At 38.0% G+C, this 19,334-nt stretch overlaps 1 protein-coding gene across 2 annotated transcripts in view; it reads left to right on the top strand.

Annotated features, from left to right (window-relative positions):
• LOC122809110 (hepatic lectin-like) overlaps positions 1 to 19,334 on the top strand; it is a 749,311-nt gene that overhangs the window by 39,615 nt on the left and 690,362 nt on the right. For both annotated transcript variants that reach the window (XM_044080365.1, XM_044080356.1), the window contains exon 2: positions 1,304 to 1,405. In XM_044080365.1, the coding sequence (XP_043936300.1) occupies positions 1,304 to 1,405 (102 nt within the window). The remainder of the gene's footprint in view (positions 1 to 1,303; positions 1,406 to 19,334) is intronic.

The following is a 19,334-nucleotide window of genomic DNA, read 5'->3' as shown; positions in this document are numbered from 1 at the left end:
TGAGGTCAGACGCAGCTTATAGGTGATTGCTAGGCAAACAACTCGAGGAGCCTTTCTAACTCTTGTCATGTTTCCCAAAGGTGAGAATCAAACACTGTACATTGTGTTTGTAAGGTAAACACTGTAAACATTATGCCAACCTGTTAAAAAAGTTCTTGTATCAAGATTATATCGCCTCCAAGTGGGACTTAAACCAACAATCCCTGGTGGAGAGAGGCCAATTCCTTATCCACTAAGCCACTGGGGCAGGGAATAATTTTTAGTTATAGGCAAATAAACATACATTAAGAACAGATACTTATATAACTGTGTGACAAATGTATGTATATTGCAGATGAACTGTTATTTTCAGCATTGCTTTTGCAACATCTGTTGCATCTTATTGTGTAGTTAATTATTATAATAGTGTTTTCAGTATTAAAATATTACTTTTACTTTATTTCTGTTTTTTTTCTTCAAATGGGGCAATAATTTGTTGGCTGTTACAAACAATTTATACACTGATGTCCCAATACAATGTGGAAAAATGCAATGCTTAGCTGTAAGGCTTTTCAGTAGGGTCAGACCAGTAATGGTAAGTCTGTTAAAAAGAACTTCAAATAATTAGGATTTGTGAACCAAGGGACAGGAGAACCTGTTGCTGTGGGAAGTTATAAAGATTACGACAAAGCACTTGATAAAGGGGTAAGGTTCCACAGCAGCAGAGGCAAAGTTGAAGCTAGTAGTCAAGGGTAGGTACATGAAGAGAGCCTAGAAGAGGTGAAGCACTGAAGTGTTAAGCCCTCAGTGATGTGCCATTATAAAGCAGAAACTTTCCATCAACCTCCTTCCATAACTGGTAGGTGGCCTGGATAACGTAGAGGAATTCTATGATGCCCCCTCTTTTTTGACCCAAAAGGCCCTTTGGCAGTTCTATCATGCTACAGAATAAGCACAGGGTAATATATTATGTATCTCATGCACATAGCATGACAGACAGGTTTGTCAATGATTTGGTGTACTGAGAAAGGACAGCCTGAGATGTTAAGGAAGGGTAAAGTTTTCCAGTGACACTGTGATTACATAGTAACTATAATAAACTAAAGAAGGAATAAAATGTGAGGAGTATGGTGCTTCAAGTATTTTTTGGTAAAGCTTTTAAACAATAGCAGTGTGGTTAGTGAAATGAAAACAGAACAAAAAAAGTTATTCTTATAGTATCAACTTATCTTGTCTTTTTTTAGCTTAATAACACATTATATAAATTTATATTAAATGAATCATCAGAGAAATACTTCTGAAGTTATATTTGTCCCTCTTTTAGGTACTCGGCGTATACAAGGTTGTGGAACAAAGGTCTTCTACATTTTAATCGTAATCTTGGTTATACTTTTGGCGTGCGTTGTGATATTAGGAATCATGATAAGTAAGTAGGCATATTCAGTATAAACAATGGAATACATTTCTCTTAATATAAAACAGTTACTTGAACATTACTAAAAAGTAAAATTAAAACACTATATATGTATTAATTTTACCTGCTGGGCAGGCTGGTAAGGAAAAGTTCTCAGATAATTTATTAATTAAGTTTGAATAATATGAGTTTTTGTTCAGAACTTTTCATTCTACTCCATGTCTCGTGTGAGTGATCTATTTACAAACATGTAAGCAAAGAACATTCTGCTCATCTTCACTGATGATGACCCGACTCTCCTACATCTATAACTAAGAGCTTATAAGAACAAATACTTTGACTACAACTTCCCCCACCATTGCTTCTTTCAGAAGTACTGTTGTGGAGCAATTTTTCAAATATTGAAAGCCCTGAATATGGGTTATATGAATCCTTAGTGATTTGCAAAGTGCTTTGTCAAAAGTGAATTCACTGAAACAAAGATGTGTTGATAAGAAATGCAGTGTACATGCTAAGGACTGAAATTCAAAGAATTCTATGGTAAGTACCCCCAGAAGGAAGCTATGAGGGGCTCACTAACCTTTTTAGTCAATAAGACTATAAAGTAAATGCTTATACTTCTCAAAGAAATATGTTTCAGCTAGATATGCTAAAATAACAGCAGCAAATTGATGGGAGACTAAGGATCCCACCATGGAGGTTTAGCTTTTTTTTTTAGGAATACCTCTGTGAATGGGACATATCTTTCCAATGTGATTCATTAGCCAACAGGGTGCTGGCGGAAATTGGGCTACTGTTGGCCGAAGGAGAAGAGGAGGGTGAATGCATGCCCAAAGGCAGGAAGAGAGGAGGAAGGTTAGGAGTGTAGCAGTGAGGGTAGAAACTTTGAATGTTGGCAGTATGACTGGTATAGGAAGAGAGCTAGCTGATATGATGGAGAGAAGGAAGGTTGGTATATTGTGCGTGCAAGACACCAGATGGAAGGGAAGCAAGGCCAGGTGTTTAGGAAACGGGTTCAAATTGTTCTGTCATGGTGTGGATGGCAGGAGAAATGGGGTAGGGGTTATAAAGGAACAATATGCCAAGAGTGTTTTAGACGTGAAGAGAGTGTCTGACAGAATGATGTTTATGAAGCTCGAAATTGATGGTGTAATGATGAATGTTGTTAGTGCATATGCTCCACAAGTTGGGTGTGCGATAGATGAGAAAGAGAAATTTTGGACTGAGTTGGATGAAGTTGTGGTGAGTGTACCCAAGGATGAGAGACTAGTGATTGGAGTGGACTTTAATGGGCATGTTGGTGAAGTTAACAGAGGGGATGAGGAAGTGATGGGTAGGTATGGTGTTAAGGAGAGGAATGCAGAAGGTCAGATGATTGTGGATTTTGCAAAAAGGATGGACATGGCTGTGGTGGATACGTATTTTAAGAAGAGGGAGGAGCATAGGGTGATGTACAAGAGTTGAGGAAGATGCACACAGGTGGATTGTATCCTATGTAGAAGGGGCAGTCTGAAGGAGATTGGAGACTGTAAAGTGGTAGCAGCGGAAAGTGTAGTTAAGCAGCATAGAATGGTGGTCTGTAGGATGACGTTGGTGATCAAGAAGAGGAGGAGAAGTGTGAAAGCAGTGCCAATGATTAAGTGGTGGAAGTTAAAAAAGGGTGATTGTGAAGTGGAGTTTAGGGAAGAGTTAAAACAGGCACTGGGAGGCAGTGGAGAGCTACCGAATAGCTGGGTAACTACAGCAGAACTAGTAAGGGAGACTGCTAGAAAGGTGCTTGGTGTGACATCTGGACAGAGGAAGGAGGACAAGGAGACCTGGTGGTGGAATGAGGAAGTACAGGAGTATATACAGAGGAAGAGGCTGGCAAAGAAGAAGTGGGATTGTCAAAGAGATGAAGAAAGTAGACATGAGTATAAGGAGATGAGGCGCATGGCAAAGAGAGAGGTGGCGAAAGCTAAGGATAAGGCATATGGAGAGTTGTATGAGAGATTGGACACTAAAGAGGGAGAAAAGGACCTGTACCAATTGGCTAGACAGAGGGACAGAGCTGGTAAAGACATGCAGCAAGTAAGGGTGATAAAGGATAATGAGGGAAAGGTACTCACAAGAGAGGAGAGTGTGTTGAATAGATGGAAAGAGTATTTTGAGAGGCTGATGAATGAAGAGAATGAGAGAGAGAGAAGGTTGGATGATGTGGGGATAGTGAATCAGGAAGTGAAACAAATTAGCAAGGAGGAAGTAAGGACAGCTATGAAGAGAATGAAGAATGGAAAGGCTGTTGGCCCAGATGACATCCCAATGGAAGCATGGAGGTGCTTAGGAGAAATGGCAGTGGAATTTTTAGCTAGATTGTTTAATTAAATTTTGGAAAGTCAGAGGATGCCTGAGGAGTGGAGAAAAAGTGTTTTGGTACCTATCTTTAAAAATAAGGGTGATGTGCAGAGTTGCAGTAACTACAGAGGGATACAATTGATCAGTCAAAGCTTGAAGTTATGGGAGAGAGTAGTAGAAGCTAGGTTAAGAAGGGAGGTGATGATTAGTGATCAGCAGTATGGTTTCATGCCAGGAAAGAGCACTACAGATGCAATGTTTGCTCTGAGAGTGTTATTGGAGAAATGCAGAGAAGGTCAGAAGGAGATGCATTGTGTCTTTATAGACTTGGAGAAAGCATATGACGGGGTGCCTAGAGAAGAGTTGTGGTATTGTATGAGGAAGTCGGGAGTGGCAGAGAAGTATATGAGTGGTACAGGATATGTACGAGGGTAGTGTGACAGTGGTAAGGACTGCGGTGGAAGTGACAGATCCGTTTAATGTGGAGGTGGAATTACATCAAGGATCAGCTCTGAGTCCTTTCTTATTTGTAGTGGTGATGGACAGGTTGACAGATGAGATCAGACAGGAGGCCCCGTGGACTATGATGTTTGCAGATGACATTGTGATCTGTAGTGAGAGTAGGAATCAGGTTGAGGAGACTCTGGAGAGGTGGAGATATGCTCTAGAGAGCAGAGGAATGAAGGTCAGCAGGGCTAAGACAGAATATATGTGTGTAAATGAGAGGGGGGGTAGAGGAATGGTGAGGATGCAGGGAGTAGAGTTGGTAAAGGTGGACGAGTTTAAGTTCTTGGGATCAACAGTTCAGAGTAATGGTGAATGTGGAAGAGAGGTGAAGAAGAGAGTACAGGCAGGGTGGAATGGGTGGAGAAGAGTGTCAGGAGTGATTTGTGCCAGACTGGTACCAGTAAGAGTGAAAGGGAAGGTCTACAAGACAGTAGTTAGACCAGCTATGTTATATGGGTTGGAGACAGTGGCACTGACAAAAAGGCAGGAGTCAGAGCTGGATGTGGCAGAGTTAAAGATGTTAAGATTTGCACTCAGTGTGACTAGGATGGATAGGATTAGGAATCAGTATATTAGAGGGTCAGCTCATATTGGACAGTTTGTAGACAAAGCAAGAGAGATGAGATTGCGTTGGTTTGGACATGTGCTGAGGAGGGATGATGGGTATATTGGGAAAAAGATGCTAAGGATGGAGCTGCCAGGTAAGAGGAAAAGAGGAAGACCTAAGATAAGGTTTATGGATGTGGTGAGAGAGGATATGCAGGTGGTTGGTGTGACAGAGCAAGATGCAGAGGATAGGAAGAAATGGAAAGAGATGATCTGCTGTGGCGACCCCTAACGGGAAAAGCCGAAAGATGATGATGAGGGATGCTTGATGTAGAAGGTCCACCAGAAGGGACCACAACTGCCCCATTTATGGCACTAGTAATGAAAATAAATGGTGCTAACACTTAGTGCCATCACAAAGCAAACAAAAGGGCCCCATTCATGGCTAATAAGATAGCAAGAAGAACCTTGTAACTGAAAAGAATAACATCCATTTAAAATAAAAATAAAGGTCCAGTTTACTAAATACATAAAGCATCAATAGATAAATGTAATTGTTGGAAAATATAATTGGTGACAAAAAAACAGAAAAATGGAACTTAAAAAAGATCCCTGAGTCAGCTGAAGAGAGGTAACATAGACTATAGTAACACACACACACACACACACACACACACACACACACACACACACACACACACACACACACACACTGTTACCTATTTTACAAAATGTTATGAACTTGAACAGCACCGTCAATGGAATGCAGAAGCTACAAGTACAAAAAAGGACTCTCCCATGGCAATCTATCTGTAAAATAATGTCTATTAAATAAAGGGTTGTTATTAAAAGCCAAAGGAATTAAAACAGATCTAACCTGCAATGTCATGATTTTCCTATGCCACTAATTCATAAGAAGAGCCATGCTCAGAAGTTTGCAGATTGATCAAAAACATGTAAATTACATTTTGGTGGCTCTTCCTCTTGACTAATGATGGTAATAAAGGGTGGTGTGTATATGTCTTTCTTTGAGAAAAAATGGGATTAGGTTCAAGAACTAAACTTAGAAAGTGTGGCAATTCAGCTGATATATGATGAAGGAACACAGGTCTGGAATATATTGTAGAGACAGCAGATTGTATGGAATATCAGTGACATCAGAAAAAGGAAGATTGTGTTCGGCAGGAACATAACTTAAGTGTGTAGACTGGGAGGACTTTCTCCTACTTCATCCAAGGAAGTTATGAAGAGTATTACCATGTCTCCAATGAAGTATCAACTTTGTCTTTTACAGGGAAGCCAGCTAGTTGAATGAAGATGATATTATCATGTCTCCAACAAAGTATAAACTGTCTTTTGCAGGGAAGGCTGCTAACTGAGCAAAGATGATGTTACCATGTCTGCAACAAAGTATCAACTTCGTCTTTTACAGGGAAGGCTGCTAGCTGAATGAAGATGGCACTGGTCATGCCACATACCTGATGGCTTTAAACTTTTTGGCTCACTGGATTTGGGCAACCAAATATTTACTTAACAGCAATATTCTTGATCACATAGAAGCAATGGACTGGTCTAACAGTACACCTAAAATATATGCTGAAAAAAATGGATGGAAAACTGTAGAACAAAAGAAGGAAAAAATGAAGGACACATTAATATTTAACCTCTGTATACTTACATTCTCATCTTGACATTGTATTATTAACACAATTTCTCTACTTGTTGTCATCTTTTCCAGGTTAGGGGTCACCACAGCAGAACTCCAGTCTGCTAATGATTGGTAGTAGATTTTCACAAACACCGTGGTGCCAGCTCTATGTTCAACCTTCAAAGAAGGCATGTCCATTTATGCATGTCTGTTGAACACCCACCCAACCATGGGGAGGACATATAGACTCCACACAGAAGGCACTCCCCGGACAGCAGCCGAGAATCAAACAGGGGAACCTCTTGCTGTGAGGCAACAATGCTACCACTGCACCACCTCTGAAGGTCTTGTACTCTTCATTAATACAGGTATATATTTTTTTTATTTACATTTACTTATTACTAGAGAAAAAAAAAGTTTGGCATATATCAGTATAGTAAAATTCTTAGAGTATCCATTTAACCCCCTCCCTATTCTTTGTCTATCAGTATTCTTTTAAAGTGTATTTGTGCATAGATTTATTGTTTTTAAATAGGAACTGATATATGATACTGCTTGTCATGGTCCTGCTTGGATTGTCTGATATAGCTCTGTTTATTTTCATTGTTGAGGTAGTCTCCCAAAGGCTTTATATTCTGGAATCATTGCATTCCTGGTTGGTTTTTAGCCCCTTAAATCTCCTTTTTGTATTTTGTACTCCCTGGTTTATTTCTAATCCCTTAAACCTCTGTCTTGTCCTTTGCACTTCCCGGTTTTCTTCCACTCACATAAATCTCCCTTTTGTCTTTTGTATTCTGGTTTGTGGGTGGTGCTCAGACCTGGGTTGTTGGCTGTTTCAGCAGACACTCACCTTGCTGTTATTTTTTGTTTTATCATGCTGGATATTTTAAATTTTGAATTGGTACTTTCTTTTCCTTTAGTTATGTTCTGGGATCTTTGGGTGACATGTCATAGGTGAGTTGAGTGCCTGCATTGTAGTATGTGCCGTTGGTGTCCAGTGTTTAGCTAAATGTTGTGATTATTGCTTAATTGAGCCACAACCCTATGTGTATTTTTTAACGTTACACATTATTTGCTATCCCTTTCCTGCCTAGGAGGTTTCAGAGCAATCACAGCATGAGACTTATGTCTTTTCTTTTTTTTTTCTGCTCCTTTGGAATCCCATTTCCCGACATTCTGATGAGGCACTTTTTAGATTGAGAGGACCATTCCTGCCAAAGATTCATACTGGTGAAGCCTCTGTGACCTATTTCTGATGCCTCTGTTGACTTGGAAATGGCTTCTGCCTAGAGGTCAAGTATCAAAGCAGAGATGGACAGTTCATATTCCGAAAACACATCTAATGAAAATATTAGACTTCTTCTTTCCTGGATTTTCAATAAAAAGTCTTAAAAAGAAAAAAAAAGAGACATTCCATTTTACCTTATTCCAAGTAAAGTACCATATATTGCAACTCTCCCTAGGTAAACTGCACCTTCAAATATGCAGACACAGATTTTCTGTCATTCATTTATGTCAAAACTTATTTGAAGTTATAAAATGAAATTTTAAGCAACTCTTAAAATGGAATACTTAATATATTAAATTTACACACTAAATAAAGGGGGCAAAAAGATGAAAAGAAGAGATAAAAACTGATGAGGAGAAGGAAATAAAAGATGAGAAGTGGGGAACAGGGAGGAGAGGGAAAGAGGGGAAAGGGAAGGAAAGAAAACTACAGTTTTTCTAATATAAAGTTATCCACATGGCTATAGACATTCACATAAACCCTGCACTACTATGAATACCTCCCAACTGATTTCAGCTTACACACTGCTTTTTCTGCAGGAATATGTTTATTACAAGTAAATGGCAAACATTCGTATATAGTGGAGGATTTTAAATACAGCAAGTATCTGTAACAAGCAAATTTGTTGGTTGGGAGGGTGGCCTAATGGTTAAGGTGTTTGCCTAACAAACACAAGGTGGAAGGTTTGAACCTCACAAGGGATAATTGGGCTAGGCTTAAAATGGCTCACAAGGGCAATTAGTTTAGTATTATTCTATGAACCTATTTACCTGAAGCAGGCTAAAAATGTCTAATATAGGGATTATGAAGTGGATTGCAGGTGATGTTTTCATCGTATAAGCTGAATAAGTTTAGCATACATTATTTATTTATTTATTATTTATTTATTTGCATTTGTTGACCGGGAGTGTCCGACTAGACGTAGGTCCATTTTCAGCGGAGGCCCGGGGAGAAAAACTCCACAGTTAAAATATACAGACAGTAGTTACATTGGATTTACATAGCAATTAACAATTTGATCAACATAGCAATTAAAAATTGCAAACATAGTTACAGATGAAGAAAATAGTACATCAGTAGACAACTAGAATCTTTATCATCTGCGAAGTACATAACAGACATTAACAATTGTTACAATAAGAAGTTCCTGCTGTATAATAAGTAGTTCGGCTTATGAGCACCCGAGCTTGCTATAATCAAGGTAGTTAGTGGGGTGGAAAGAAAGGTAGTGGGTGGATGGGGTGGGTGATATTAGAGGGGAGTTGCAAGGGTATAGCCAGCATGTTTTTCGGTGCACTTTTAGTAAAGGTTTGAAGTGGGTGCATGACGGTACAGAGGTAATTTTGGGTGGGAGGGAGTTCCATAATTTAGCTATGGCACAAGAGAATAGTGCTTCTCCAGCAGGGTTATTGGCTTTAGTGACCTGTAAGTGATTTTTGTTGCTGGGTCTTAGTGGTCTGGTGGTGCAATAGGGTTGGAGTAGATTCTGGAGGGATAGGACTTTTAGTGGATGGTTTACTTGTTTGTGGGCGAGTGCGAGTTGATAACATTGAAGGAGGTGAGGGAGTTCAAGCCAGCCCAGTTCAGCAAGTGAGAGACAGTGGTGACTACAGTAGGATGCCCCTGTGGTGAATTTGTCGATTCTGTTGTAGCAGGTCTCAAGCTTGTTTAGATCGCATTGCCTTAGGTTGGTATATATTGGAGAGGCATACAGTAGGGTGGAGATAAGGTGGGAATTTGCTATTGAAATCTTTGCTGCTTTGGTGAGAAGTTGCTTATTTCTGTATAATGCTCCTAGTTTATTGTGGACTTTTTTATGGTCATGGATATGTGAATGTCAGATTTTAGTTTATGGTCTATTTCCACTCCTAGCAATTTGGTGTGTTCTGTTGGGTGTATAGTGGTGTTGTCTTTTGCTGTGATGTTAAAGTGAGAGTTGTTTTAAGTATGTTTGGTGGGTTGAAAGATGAGTAGTTTAGTTTTGTTTGGGTTGAGTATTAATTGGACATCAGATAGCCAAGTTTCAACAGAGGACTTGTTGCTGTTTGGGAAGGGAATGGGCTGAGCAGATGATGGTTGAGTCATCTGCATATTGTATGAGTGTGCCATGTTGGGTGGCAGAGGCTAGATTATTGGTGAAAATAAAGAAGAGTAGGGGTCCAAGGATGGATCCTTGGGGAACCCCTATAGAGACAGGTAGTTGGGGAGATGTGTCATTTTGCCATACAATGGATTGTTGGCAGTCAGACAGGTAACTCTGAAACCAGTTGGTGACTGATTGAGAGAAGGACGGGTTATTGAGGACAGAGATGAATTGTTTGTTTTTGGACCATGTCAAATGCTTTAGATAGGTCTAGGAAAGTAGCAGAGGAGAGATAGCCATTGTTTCTTTGCTGAAAGATAGTGTTAGTAAAGGAGAGTAAGGCAGTGGTGGTGCTATGGTTTGGTCAGAAACCATGTTGAGTATTGGAAAGGAGGTTGTTAGTAAGGAGGTACTCTGAGACCTGAGATTGAATGCATCTCTCTAGTATTTTGGAGAGTGAACAGAGAATAGCTATGGGGCGGTAATTTGTTAGTTCTGTCGAGGGGTCTCCTTAATTGAGGTGAATTATATGTGATACTTTCCATAGTGTGGGAACATAACTTTCTGACTGAGATCGGTTAATCAAGATGGATACTGGGTAGTCTAGACCATCAGCTGCGATTTGTAGGTATTCACTTGGGAGGTTGTCTGCTGCTAATTTGGTGGGCTTAAGTTTAGTTAAGAGTTTTTTTTATGTTGGAGGTAGGAACAGGCAAAAAAGAGAAGACAGTGGAGAGATTACTAGTTGAATGTGTGGGTTGGATGGGTGGGAGGTTGTGTTGTCTAGCTAGTGACAGTATGGTTTGTGTGAAATGTGCGTTGAATGAGGTAGCAATATTTTCGGAGTAGTGATGGATGTTAGGCAGAGGGGTACTGACTTTACCAGGGTGGATGATGGAGTTTATGGAGGACCAGAAATGTTTGGGGATGTGCTGGGAAGAGTCTTGGGCAGACTGGTAGTATTGGAATTTGTCCTGTTTTGTTAGCTTTTTGACTCTATTGTGCAGTTCTAGGAATTTCTGTCTAGTTGAGGGGGGGTTGGTTTTGCACCAGTGCTCCCAGGCTTTATCCCTGTTTTTCATCCCTGACTTAGTGGTTTTCTGTAGCAATGGGGAGGGTTGTGCTTTGGGTCTGGAAAGTCTTATGGGGGAATGGTAATTAATGATGCTCAGGAAGGTAGTGTTAAAAAAAATTAAACTGCGTCATCGAGACTGAGGTACTTTAGAGGATGCCAGTTACATTCTTTGAGGGATGAGATGAATGTGAATGGGTTAAAGTTTAGTTTTTTATGTATTTGCCGGTAGATGACAGGGTTAACTTGATGTAGGTGTTTTTTGAGAAAGAATGTTGGGGAGTGATCACTGAGGCTATCCACTAAGCAGCCTGTAACCAATCCAGGGTAGTGTGCTTGTTGGAGTTTTTATTTATCCTGGTTGGCGACTGGACTAGTTGGGTGAAGCCATGAAGGTTTAGATGATGGTTTGGATGGTTGCCAGAACAGGATTGCCAGTCAATATTGAAATCACCTAAAATGATAGTTTCTTGGGAGAGATTGTGGGTAGTCCAGCTGAGGAGGTTTTCTAGTGGAGGTAAGTTTTGGCCAGGTGGGAAGTAGTATCCAATTATGTTGATGGTTTTATTTTGGTTTATTTTGAGGTTGGTATATATTATTTCTTCATTGCCTATTTGTGGAGCTGATGACTTAAGATCTGGATGTTTAGATGCTGTTTAAATATTATAGCTATACCGCCTCCTTTCTTGTTTAGCCGGTCTACTCTTAGTATGCTGTAACTGGTAGGGAGGATTTGCTCACTGGTAATGTGAGGTTTTAGCCAGCTTTCTGTCATGATGACTATATCTGGGGAGTACAAGTCTATGGTGGCATGGAGTTCATGGACCTTGTTGGATATACTTATAATATTTAAGCTTAGTAGAAGGAGGTTACTTGGCTTTCTGTTGGCTGTGATTTGGGAAAAGTTGTGGTTTCTAGTCTGATTATGAGGAGTGGGGTTGGAGATGGTGGGGCCAGGGTTGGGGTGAATGTCTCCACTTAGGGCTAGTTTTGATATGCACAAGGTTATTAGTTTTCTCAGTTTTTGAATGTGTTTGTTTATTAGGGAAACTTGATGATTGTGCTCTGTGGGTAATAGGTATGGTGGGAGAGTTACAATGTTAAGTTGTAGGGATGCTTTTTGTTTGAGTAATATATTTGAGACATGAGTGGTGGGTGAGACATGAGTGGTGGTGTGAGTAGTAGTACAGTGGTAGTGGTTGAGTGGGGGAATGATGGAGTTTAGGTATGATATAAGATATGCAAGGAGAATGCATGCAGTGAGCATAGGTATGGTATGCTTATACATGTTAGCTGAGGAGGAGTGATAGTAGTGGGAGGATGGAAGAGGTAGTGTTGGGTTTAGTGCTGTGGTTGGCTGTTGGAAGGATGGGTGGGGTTTGCATGTGTAATAAAGGTAGGAACATTGGGGATGTGTGGGAATTGGGGGCAGGGTGGGGAGTGAAGCGGGCAGAGACCCTGTTAGTTGATCTTACGAGGGGGCTGGAAACAATCAGGTAACAGAATAAACTGATAGAAGAACATAGGATACTGAATGTGGAGGCAAAATACATGACTTCATACTAACTTTTCAAATCATCAAAGTAGACTGAAGATCACCCTTAGCAACTTGAGACATTTTTATGTTGCATTGTCTTTTTATCTTTGATCTCCTCTTCAAAAAAAACATTGATGATTGGATGGGAGAAAAGAAATTCACCCCGGTGATTACGTCAGTCGCCCTGCTAGAAAGGGGTCCAGAGAAATATATAGTGTGGGAAGAAATAGCCAGAGAATTGTTATGGCTATGCTTGTATAGGACCTACGGCCGATAGCCTAGTACCAACCTATGAACCTATGAACCTATAATACATAACCCCATTCATTCATACAGATAAAACTGCATCTGTTTATGCATATTTGGGTTTACATGGTAAATACACATACTGGATGAGAGAAGATATCTTATATGGGGTTCACAGATATGTGCTACATTTTGGTCAAGGCTTGCACAGCTGGATGGCACCATGTAATAACATAGAGAGTAATTAAATATCCAAAACATGGCAGGCATAGTTTATGGTGCCTATTTACACTCCAAACCAGGAAAATGAGCAATACAACAGCTGTACAGGTCAACATATTATTTCAGTAAATACACACATATAGAGAAGTGCAAGGCACAATCCACAGAGACCAAAGCTCACACTGAGTGGATCTCAAGAGAACTATAAATATGAACTAACAGACCAATGTATCCTAAAAGTAAATCAGTATATGTAGTTTCTCTGAAGCATGGTCTAGTTCTTCTCTTGACAGGATGCCGCATAAAACTATATAGCCATGCAGGATTTGTAACTGCATTGACACCTAAAAATATGTAAAAGGAGAAGAAAGACATGTATAGAAATGAAGATAAAAAGGAAGACAGTAAGGAAGAGGATAAACAGAAGGTCAGCATACTTGAGTATGTAAAATTACTGAAGTCAAAATGAATATCTGTGACACAGTCTGTATGGCTTTCTTTTAAGGTTGTATAACAAGAGAAGTTGCTGATACCTTATGAATATTAGAAAAACGTAATGTTGTTTATATAACAGTGACTTAGAACATTCAGATTACTTATTTATATTTGATTCAGCAGCTGATATTCTCATTGCTATTGTTTCATGACCCTTTGTTCTGAACATTTCAGAGTACCATACCTCTCATCCACTTATAACAAGAACTCTGAAAGAGTATTAAGAAGTAATAGATAAGGGTTTAAAGAGGGGGATAACTTTTAAATATTGCTCTTACAAACATGAACGTTTGATGTAATGACATATTTGTACTGGTGTAAATTATCCAAATGGTATGAAGTTTGTCAGTCTGCCTAGCTTCATTTTTTGGTGATTTTCACTGGTTTCCCAGAGAACCAGAATTTTATGAGGGTTGCATCCAAGACATAGGGCAAAAGCCTGGATATTCTGTCAAGATCAGAGCATTTGAGAGGTATGCTGAGCACTAGCATTAGATTAATGTGTCATAGTCTACAAGAAAGTAATTCATAGTCAAACAACTAAGAAAAATGTGAATGGAAGAAAAGAGGAGAGAAAGATCTTACATTTTTTAAGTAGAATTAGCTATTAATACTAGGTCAAGTAAGTAAAGGTTCTAATACATGAATCCATTACTTCTTGCATTACTTTGCATAAAAAATACTTGAATGTTAAGTTGATTTGAACACTGCTTAATTTTATTTATTCTATAGTATCCTTTTCTTTTCATTTGAATTATGTGTTTTCATGGTACGAGTTTGTTCTATGAATTTCATAAATACTTTCACATATACATACACACTTGACTTGATGTATAACTTAAAATTGCCACGTATATTTTATTGTACCTGAATTGTTTGATATTTAAAATAATAATATTTAATATGTATAATTTTTTTTTAGGTCGCGAGAACTTATTCATACATAGTAGATATGGACAGAGGGGTTGCTTGGGTGACTTTTCTACTCAAGCAAGAGGTTGCAAACCTCATAGTGTGGGGTGTTGATTTGAGTATTAGGATTTCTATGTCTTCAATTTTTTTAACTTTTGCTTGTTGGGTGTCTATCAGAAATATTCATGATTCTCTAATATGTGAATGCTTGTAATTTTCTCATTTAACATATACATTATATTATGTTATAAGTATACACTGTTATATAATTTCCAATCTACATTAAGAATATGAAGTGTTTGTCTATTGATGTTAATAGTCTAAATGATAATATTAAAAGGAGAAGTTTATTAAAATACCTTAATTTACATAAACCACAATTTGTATTTCTGCAAGAAACACATCTTCTAAATGAATACATAAACAAATTAAATTGCAATAATTACACAGTATTAGCAAGTTATTAATTTTAACAGAAAAAAAAGGGGAGTAGCCATTTTATTTAGAAACATTATTCTTTCTCCTTGGCTAATCAATGCACATCATGATTCTTCTGGTATGTTCTGTCTAGTATCACTTGAAATAAATAGGAAAATATATACTTTAGTTAACCTTTACAAGATTCCAGGAATTGGGGCTAAGATAGTTAATCACCAGTTTGAAGATATAACATACTTTGCCAAAGGTAGTTTGATAATGGTGGGAGACTTTAATTGTATTATTTATGACAAGGATACTTACTCAAAATGTAAATGAAAGAAGTCTCCCACATCAAGAGGTCTTTTGAAATGTATTGATACAAATTGTCAAAGATAGTAATGGGTTTGCTGACTCAGACTCATTATTCTTCACATTTTATTCACACTGGCATAAATCTGACTCTCGTATTGACAGGGTTTATATTTCAAATGATCTAATAACAAAATTAGATGGGGTTACTGTTATAGCCTTCCCTTTACCAGACCACAATGCATTAGTATTTGAAATAGATCTTGTCCCAACTCATTCCCTCCCTGTCACTATAATACTATCATATGTAACACACCTAAAAGAGTTTAAAGAATTCTATTTAAATGAAATGAAGACTTTTCTTGAAATAAACACTACTGAAAATATCTCAGACATATATATTTAGGACTTTTCTTGAAATAAACACTACTGAAAATATCTCAGGCATATATATTTGGGACTCTTTAAAATCTTACATTTATGGTAAACATTATCCTGGTATATTAACAAGAAAAAAGTTTGGAACAAAGATATGTTAGCTATGCAAATTAAACTTGATAAGCTTAAATAAGAAATACAAAAAGGCATTTCTAATTTAATACCAGAATTAATATAAACCAGTAACAAATATTCTGAAATAGTATACCATAAACCTATGATACATTTTGAGAAAAGTAAATTAAATTCTTACTCTATGAATTTTGTTAATCAAAGACAATTAACTAATAGAACAAAAATTAAGTCAAGACAAGAACTATATAATCCATGCACAAAAAATAAAGTAACTGATCTAAATAATATTTTAGGAACCTTTAGACTTCATTATAATACACTTAATTCTTCAAATCCTAAATCTTTACCAATAAATGAGATTAGGTCATTTCTTAATAAAAAACAGATTTACTAGGTTAACTCAGCAGCAAATAGATATTATTACTAAGCCAGTCACTTTGACTGAGCTAAAATCACAAATCAATAAACTCAAGATGAATAAAGCACTTGACCCTGATAGTATCCTACCTGAAAAAATACTCATTAATATCTCCAATTATAACGTCCAGTAAAGATGAAAAATATAATTCTTCATATAGACCCAGATCATCACTAAATATATAATAAAAATGTTTGTGGCAATTTACACTGACAGAATCAAACATTTTCTTCCCTTATTAGTCCATGAAGATCAAACAGGTTTTATAAAAGGGAGAAATGCCTAGGATAATATTAAAAGAATCCTAAATATCAATGCATGGATATGACTGTGGTCTCCTTAGATATAAATAGTGCCCTTGACTCTATAAATTGTAACTACCTACTTTTAGTCTTACACAAATGTAAATTTCCAAAAGATTTTAATATACTAATTAAATCCCTGTATGAAAATTATCTTGTGTATGTTCAATTAGGTTCATATAGGTCTGGTGCTATTACAGTAAAGAAAGGAAACAAACAAGGTCGCCCCTTGTCCCATTTACTTTTTGCTTTATTGATAGAATATTTTGCGAATAGCATGAGATCAGATAATAATATGTAAGGTATACAATTCACTAATACTTTAAACTTGAAACTCCAGCTGTTTGCAGATGACATACTCTTAACTGTGACTAATACAAACCATTCCTTGCAAACACTATTTAACTATATGAATATTTTTCAGAATACATCTGGACTACAGTTTAATGAAGACAAAACAAAAAACATTGCCTCTAAGTTATAAAAAACATAAATATATAAGCAACAAATGTTCTAATTACACTGTAAGAGATGGCAGACTACATTACCTAGTAGTTAATTTATCAAGAGATTTAAATGAGAATCTCTCATTCAGCTATAATGCAATTTTAAATAAAATCGAAGTAATGGTGTCTAACTGGAATAAACATTCATTCACAATGGAAGACAGATTATTCCTGATTAAATCATTTATATTACTCAATATATTATATCTTATACAAGTCTTTTCTCTTTCTCCATCTAAATACATTATTCAAAAATATAATAAGATGATATTAAGCTTTTTGTGGTTTCCAAATTAACCCTGAATTGCTCTAAACAATCACTTGATGAATTGGGAATATGGAGGAATCAACCTTGCAGATATAGAAGCATATGCTCTGTCTTCCGTTGTTAGAATATAACATTGTGGTTAAATCCATCCTACTCCTCTATATGGAAGCAAATGCATGAACAGGTCTGCTTAGAGTCCATACATATTCCAAATCATAATCAATTGTTTATTTTGCCAAACTTCTTTTATTGGATTCTTAAAATCTGTTTCTTAGAAAATAAAAATGTTAAAATTTCAAAACAATATATAACTCTCTATTTATCTATATTTAAAAGGTTTGTGAATAAGAATGCTAATATCAATTCTTGGCTTTTTGTACTTCTTTTCTTTACCTTTATACTTTATAATCTCGAAAATTTTCAAATTCACAATATGTACACTCTGAAAAAAATGGTATTTGCTATTTTGGCATCAAGTAATAGAACAAGGTAAGGCTCTATCTATTAACCAACTTATAGACAAATACAATATAGATAAAGATATGTGGTTAACTTTACAATCCCTGAGATAATATTTCATAAATAAAATAGAATTAATGCAAATGTCAGACATGACATACCTAAGCTTATTGAATATATTATATTTACCTCTAATCCTTGTTTTCCCACCTTCCTCGACTAGCTTAGACCAGTTTACAGGCATTGCTGTATTCTGGGCTGTGGTGTAGTTCCTGTGTTGTCCATTACCTTACTTGGATAGAAGGAAGTTTCTTTGCTCACCAGTGGGAGTGGGGAGCCTTGAGCAGCCTACCTGTCCTTGGGGGAAGTGACCTCAGCACAAGAAGCTGTAGTAATTGGTTGTTTGGGACCATTCCTAGCTCTTTTGTAGTTCACTGTTTAAAATCCGCGTTTGCACGGCTTTGTGCGGTCGTGCGTATAGCGCAGCACCGGTTAAACTTTTTCTGTCTCCGCCAAGTCTGCTCTTCAAATTTTCCCTTAAGGAAGCTCTACTCTTAGTATAACCGGAATACTCACTGTATTATAAGCCTAGCACTTGTTTTCAATACTTCTCTACTAAGTAAGCACTCTCGTACTAAATAAAGCACTACATCTACTTACCACCCCTGTGAATACCCACTTCCCTTAAAGGTATACCACTCCCTTATACTGTTCTAGCATGTCAAGTGGTAGATTACTGGTGTCGTCTCCAGTTCAGCTGGTCAATCTGGGCATCTTGAGACAATGCTACAATTGTCTCGTGTACACAGACAACCCTCTCCTCCTCCCAACAAACACAATTACATGTGAGAGATGCAACTATATAGCCAAACTGGAGGCTGAACTCTCTCAACTCAGGGCTGGCATGACTAGACAGGAGGAGATGGCAATCACACACACACAACAATCCCAGTCCCACATAGACCTACCACAACTGCAAACCAAACACATAAAAACACAAAGACATACTCGGAGGCTCTAATAAAAAACTTACCAAAACAACAGAGGCTCCCAAAGTAGACATCCAAAAATCCACCACCTCAAAACAAAACACATGCAACACATACTTCAATAAATCAGTGTGTCAACCAATCGCAGCCCTTAAGGCCAAACACCTTGCTTGATACACTAGTAATAGGTGACTCCATAGTCAGACACACTGATGTCCCACTGACCAGGCTGAACAAGGAGAAGGTGACTGTGAGCTGTCTATCGGGAGCTAGGATCCGCCACATAACACACGCACTCAGGTCACTCCAAAGCAAGTACAAATATGACTCCGTCATTGTCCATGCTGGTGTGAATGACCTGAGACGTACCTCCCTGGACTACATGGAAAGAGACATAGAGGAGCTCTCCAATTATGTAGCCCAGGCTGGTATGACCCTGACCCTGAGCAGCATCTTGCCCTCACCAAGAATGATACCACAATACAAAGACAAGATGATCAGCTTTAGCAATTGGCTCAAGTACTGGTGTCATTCTAAGGGGATCCAATGTCTGTCAGCCTGGGATGATATGTTGGACAAGCCACGCTGCTTCGCAAGGGATGGCTTACACCTGTCACCACTGGGCTTCCGGATATTGGCTAAGGCTCTTGCCACCCCATAGTGCCTTTTTTAGGCAAGGCTCAAAAGACAAACCCACCTCCTTAGAAAACAAAAATGGAAAAAAACTAAGGGTAATGCTGCTCAACGCCAGAAGTCTAAATCTCAAGATGCAGGCACCTGATGCACTCCTCAGCATGGAGAACATCGACGTCTGTGCAGTAACTGAAACCTGGTTCAAGGCTCCTGAGAGCACCCCAGCACTACCAG

This window comes from Protopterus annectens, chromosome 1.part1, assembly GCF_019279795.1.
Source record: "Protopterus annectens isolate FY-2018-M chromosome 1.part1, PAN1.0, whole genome shotgun sequence".
NCBI lineage: Eukaryota > Metazoa > Chordata > Ceratodontiformes > Protopteridae > Protopterus > Protopterus annectens.
This window is presented reverse-complemented; position numbering and strand designations above follow the sequence as displayed.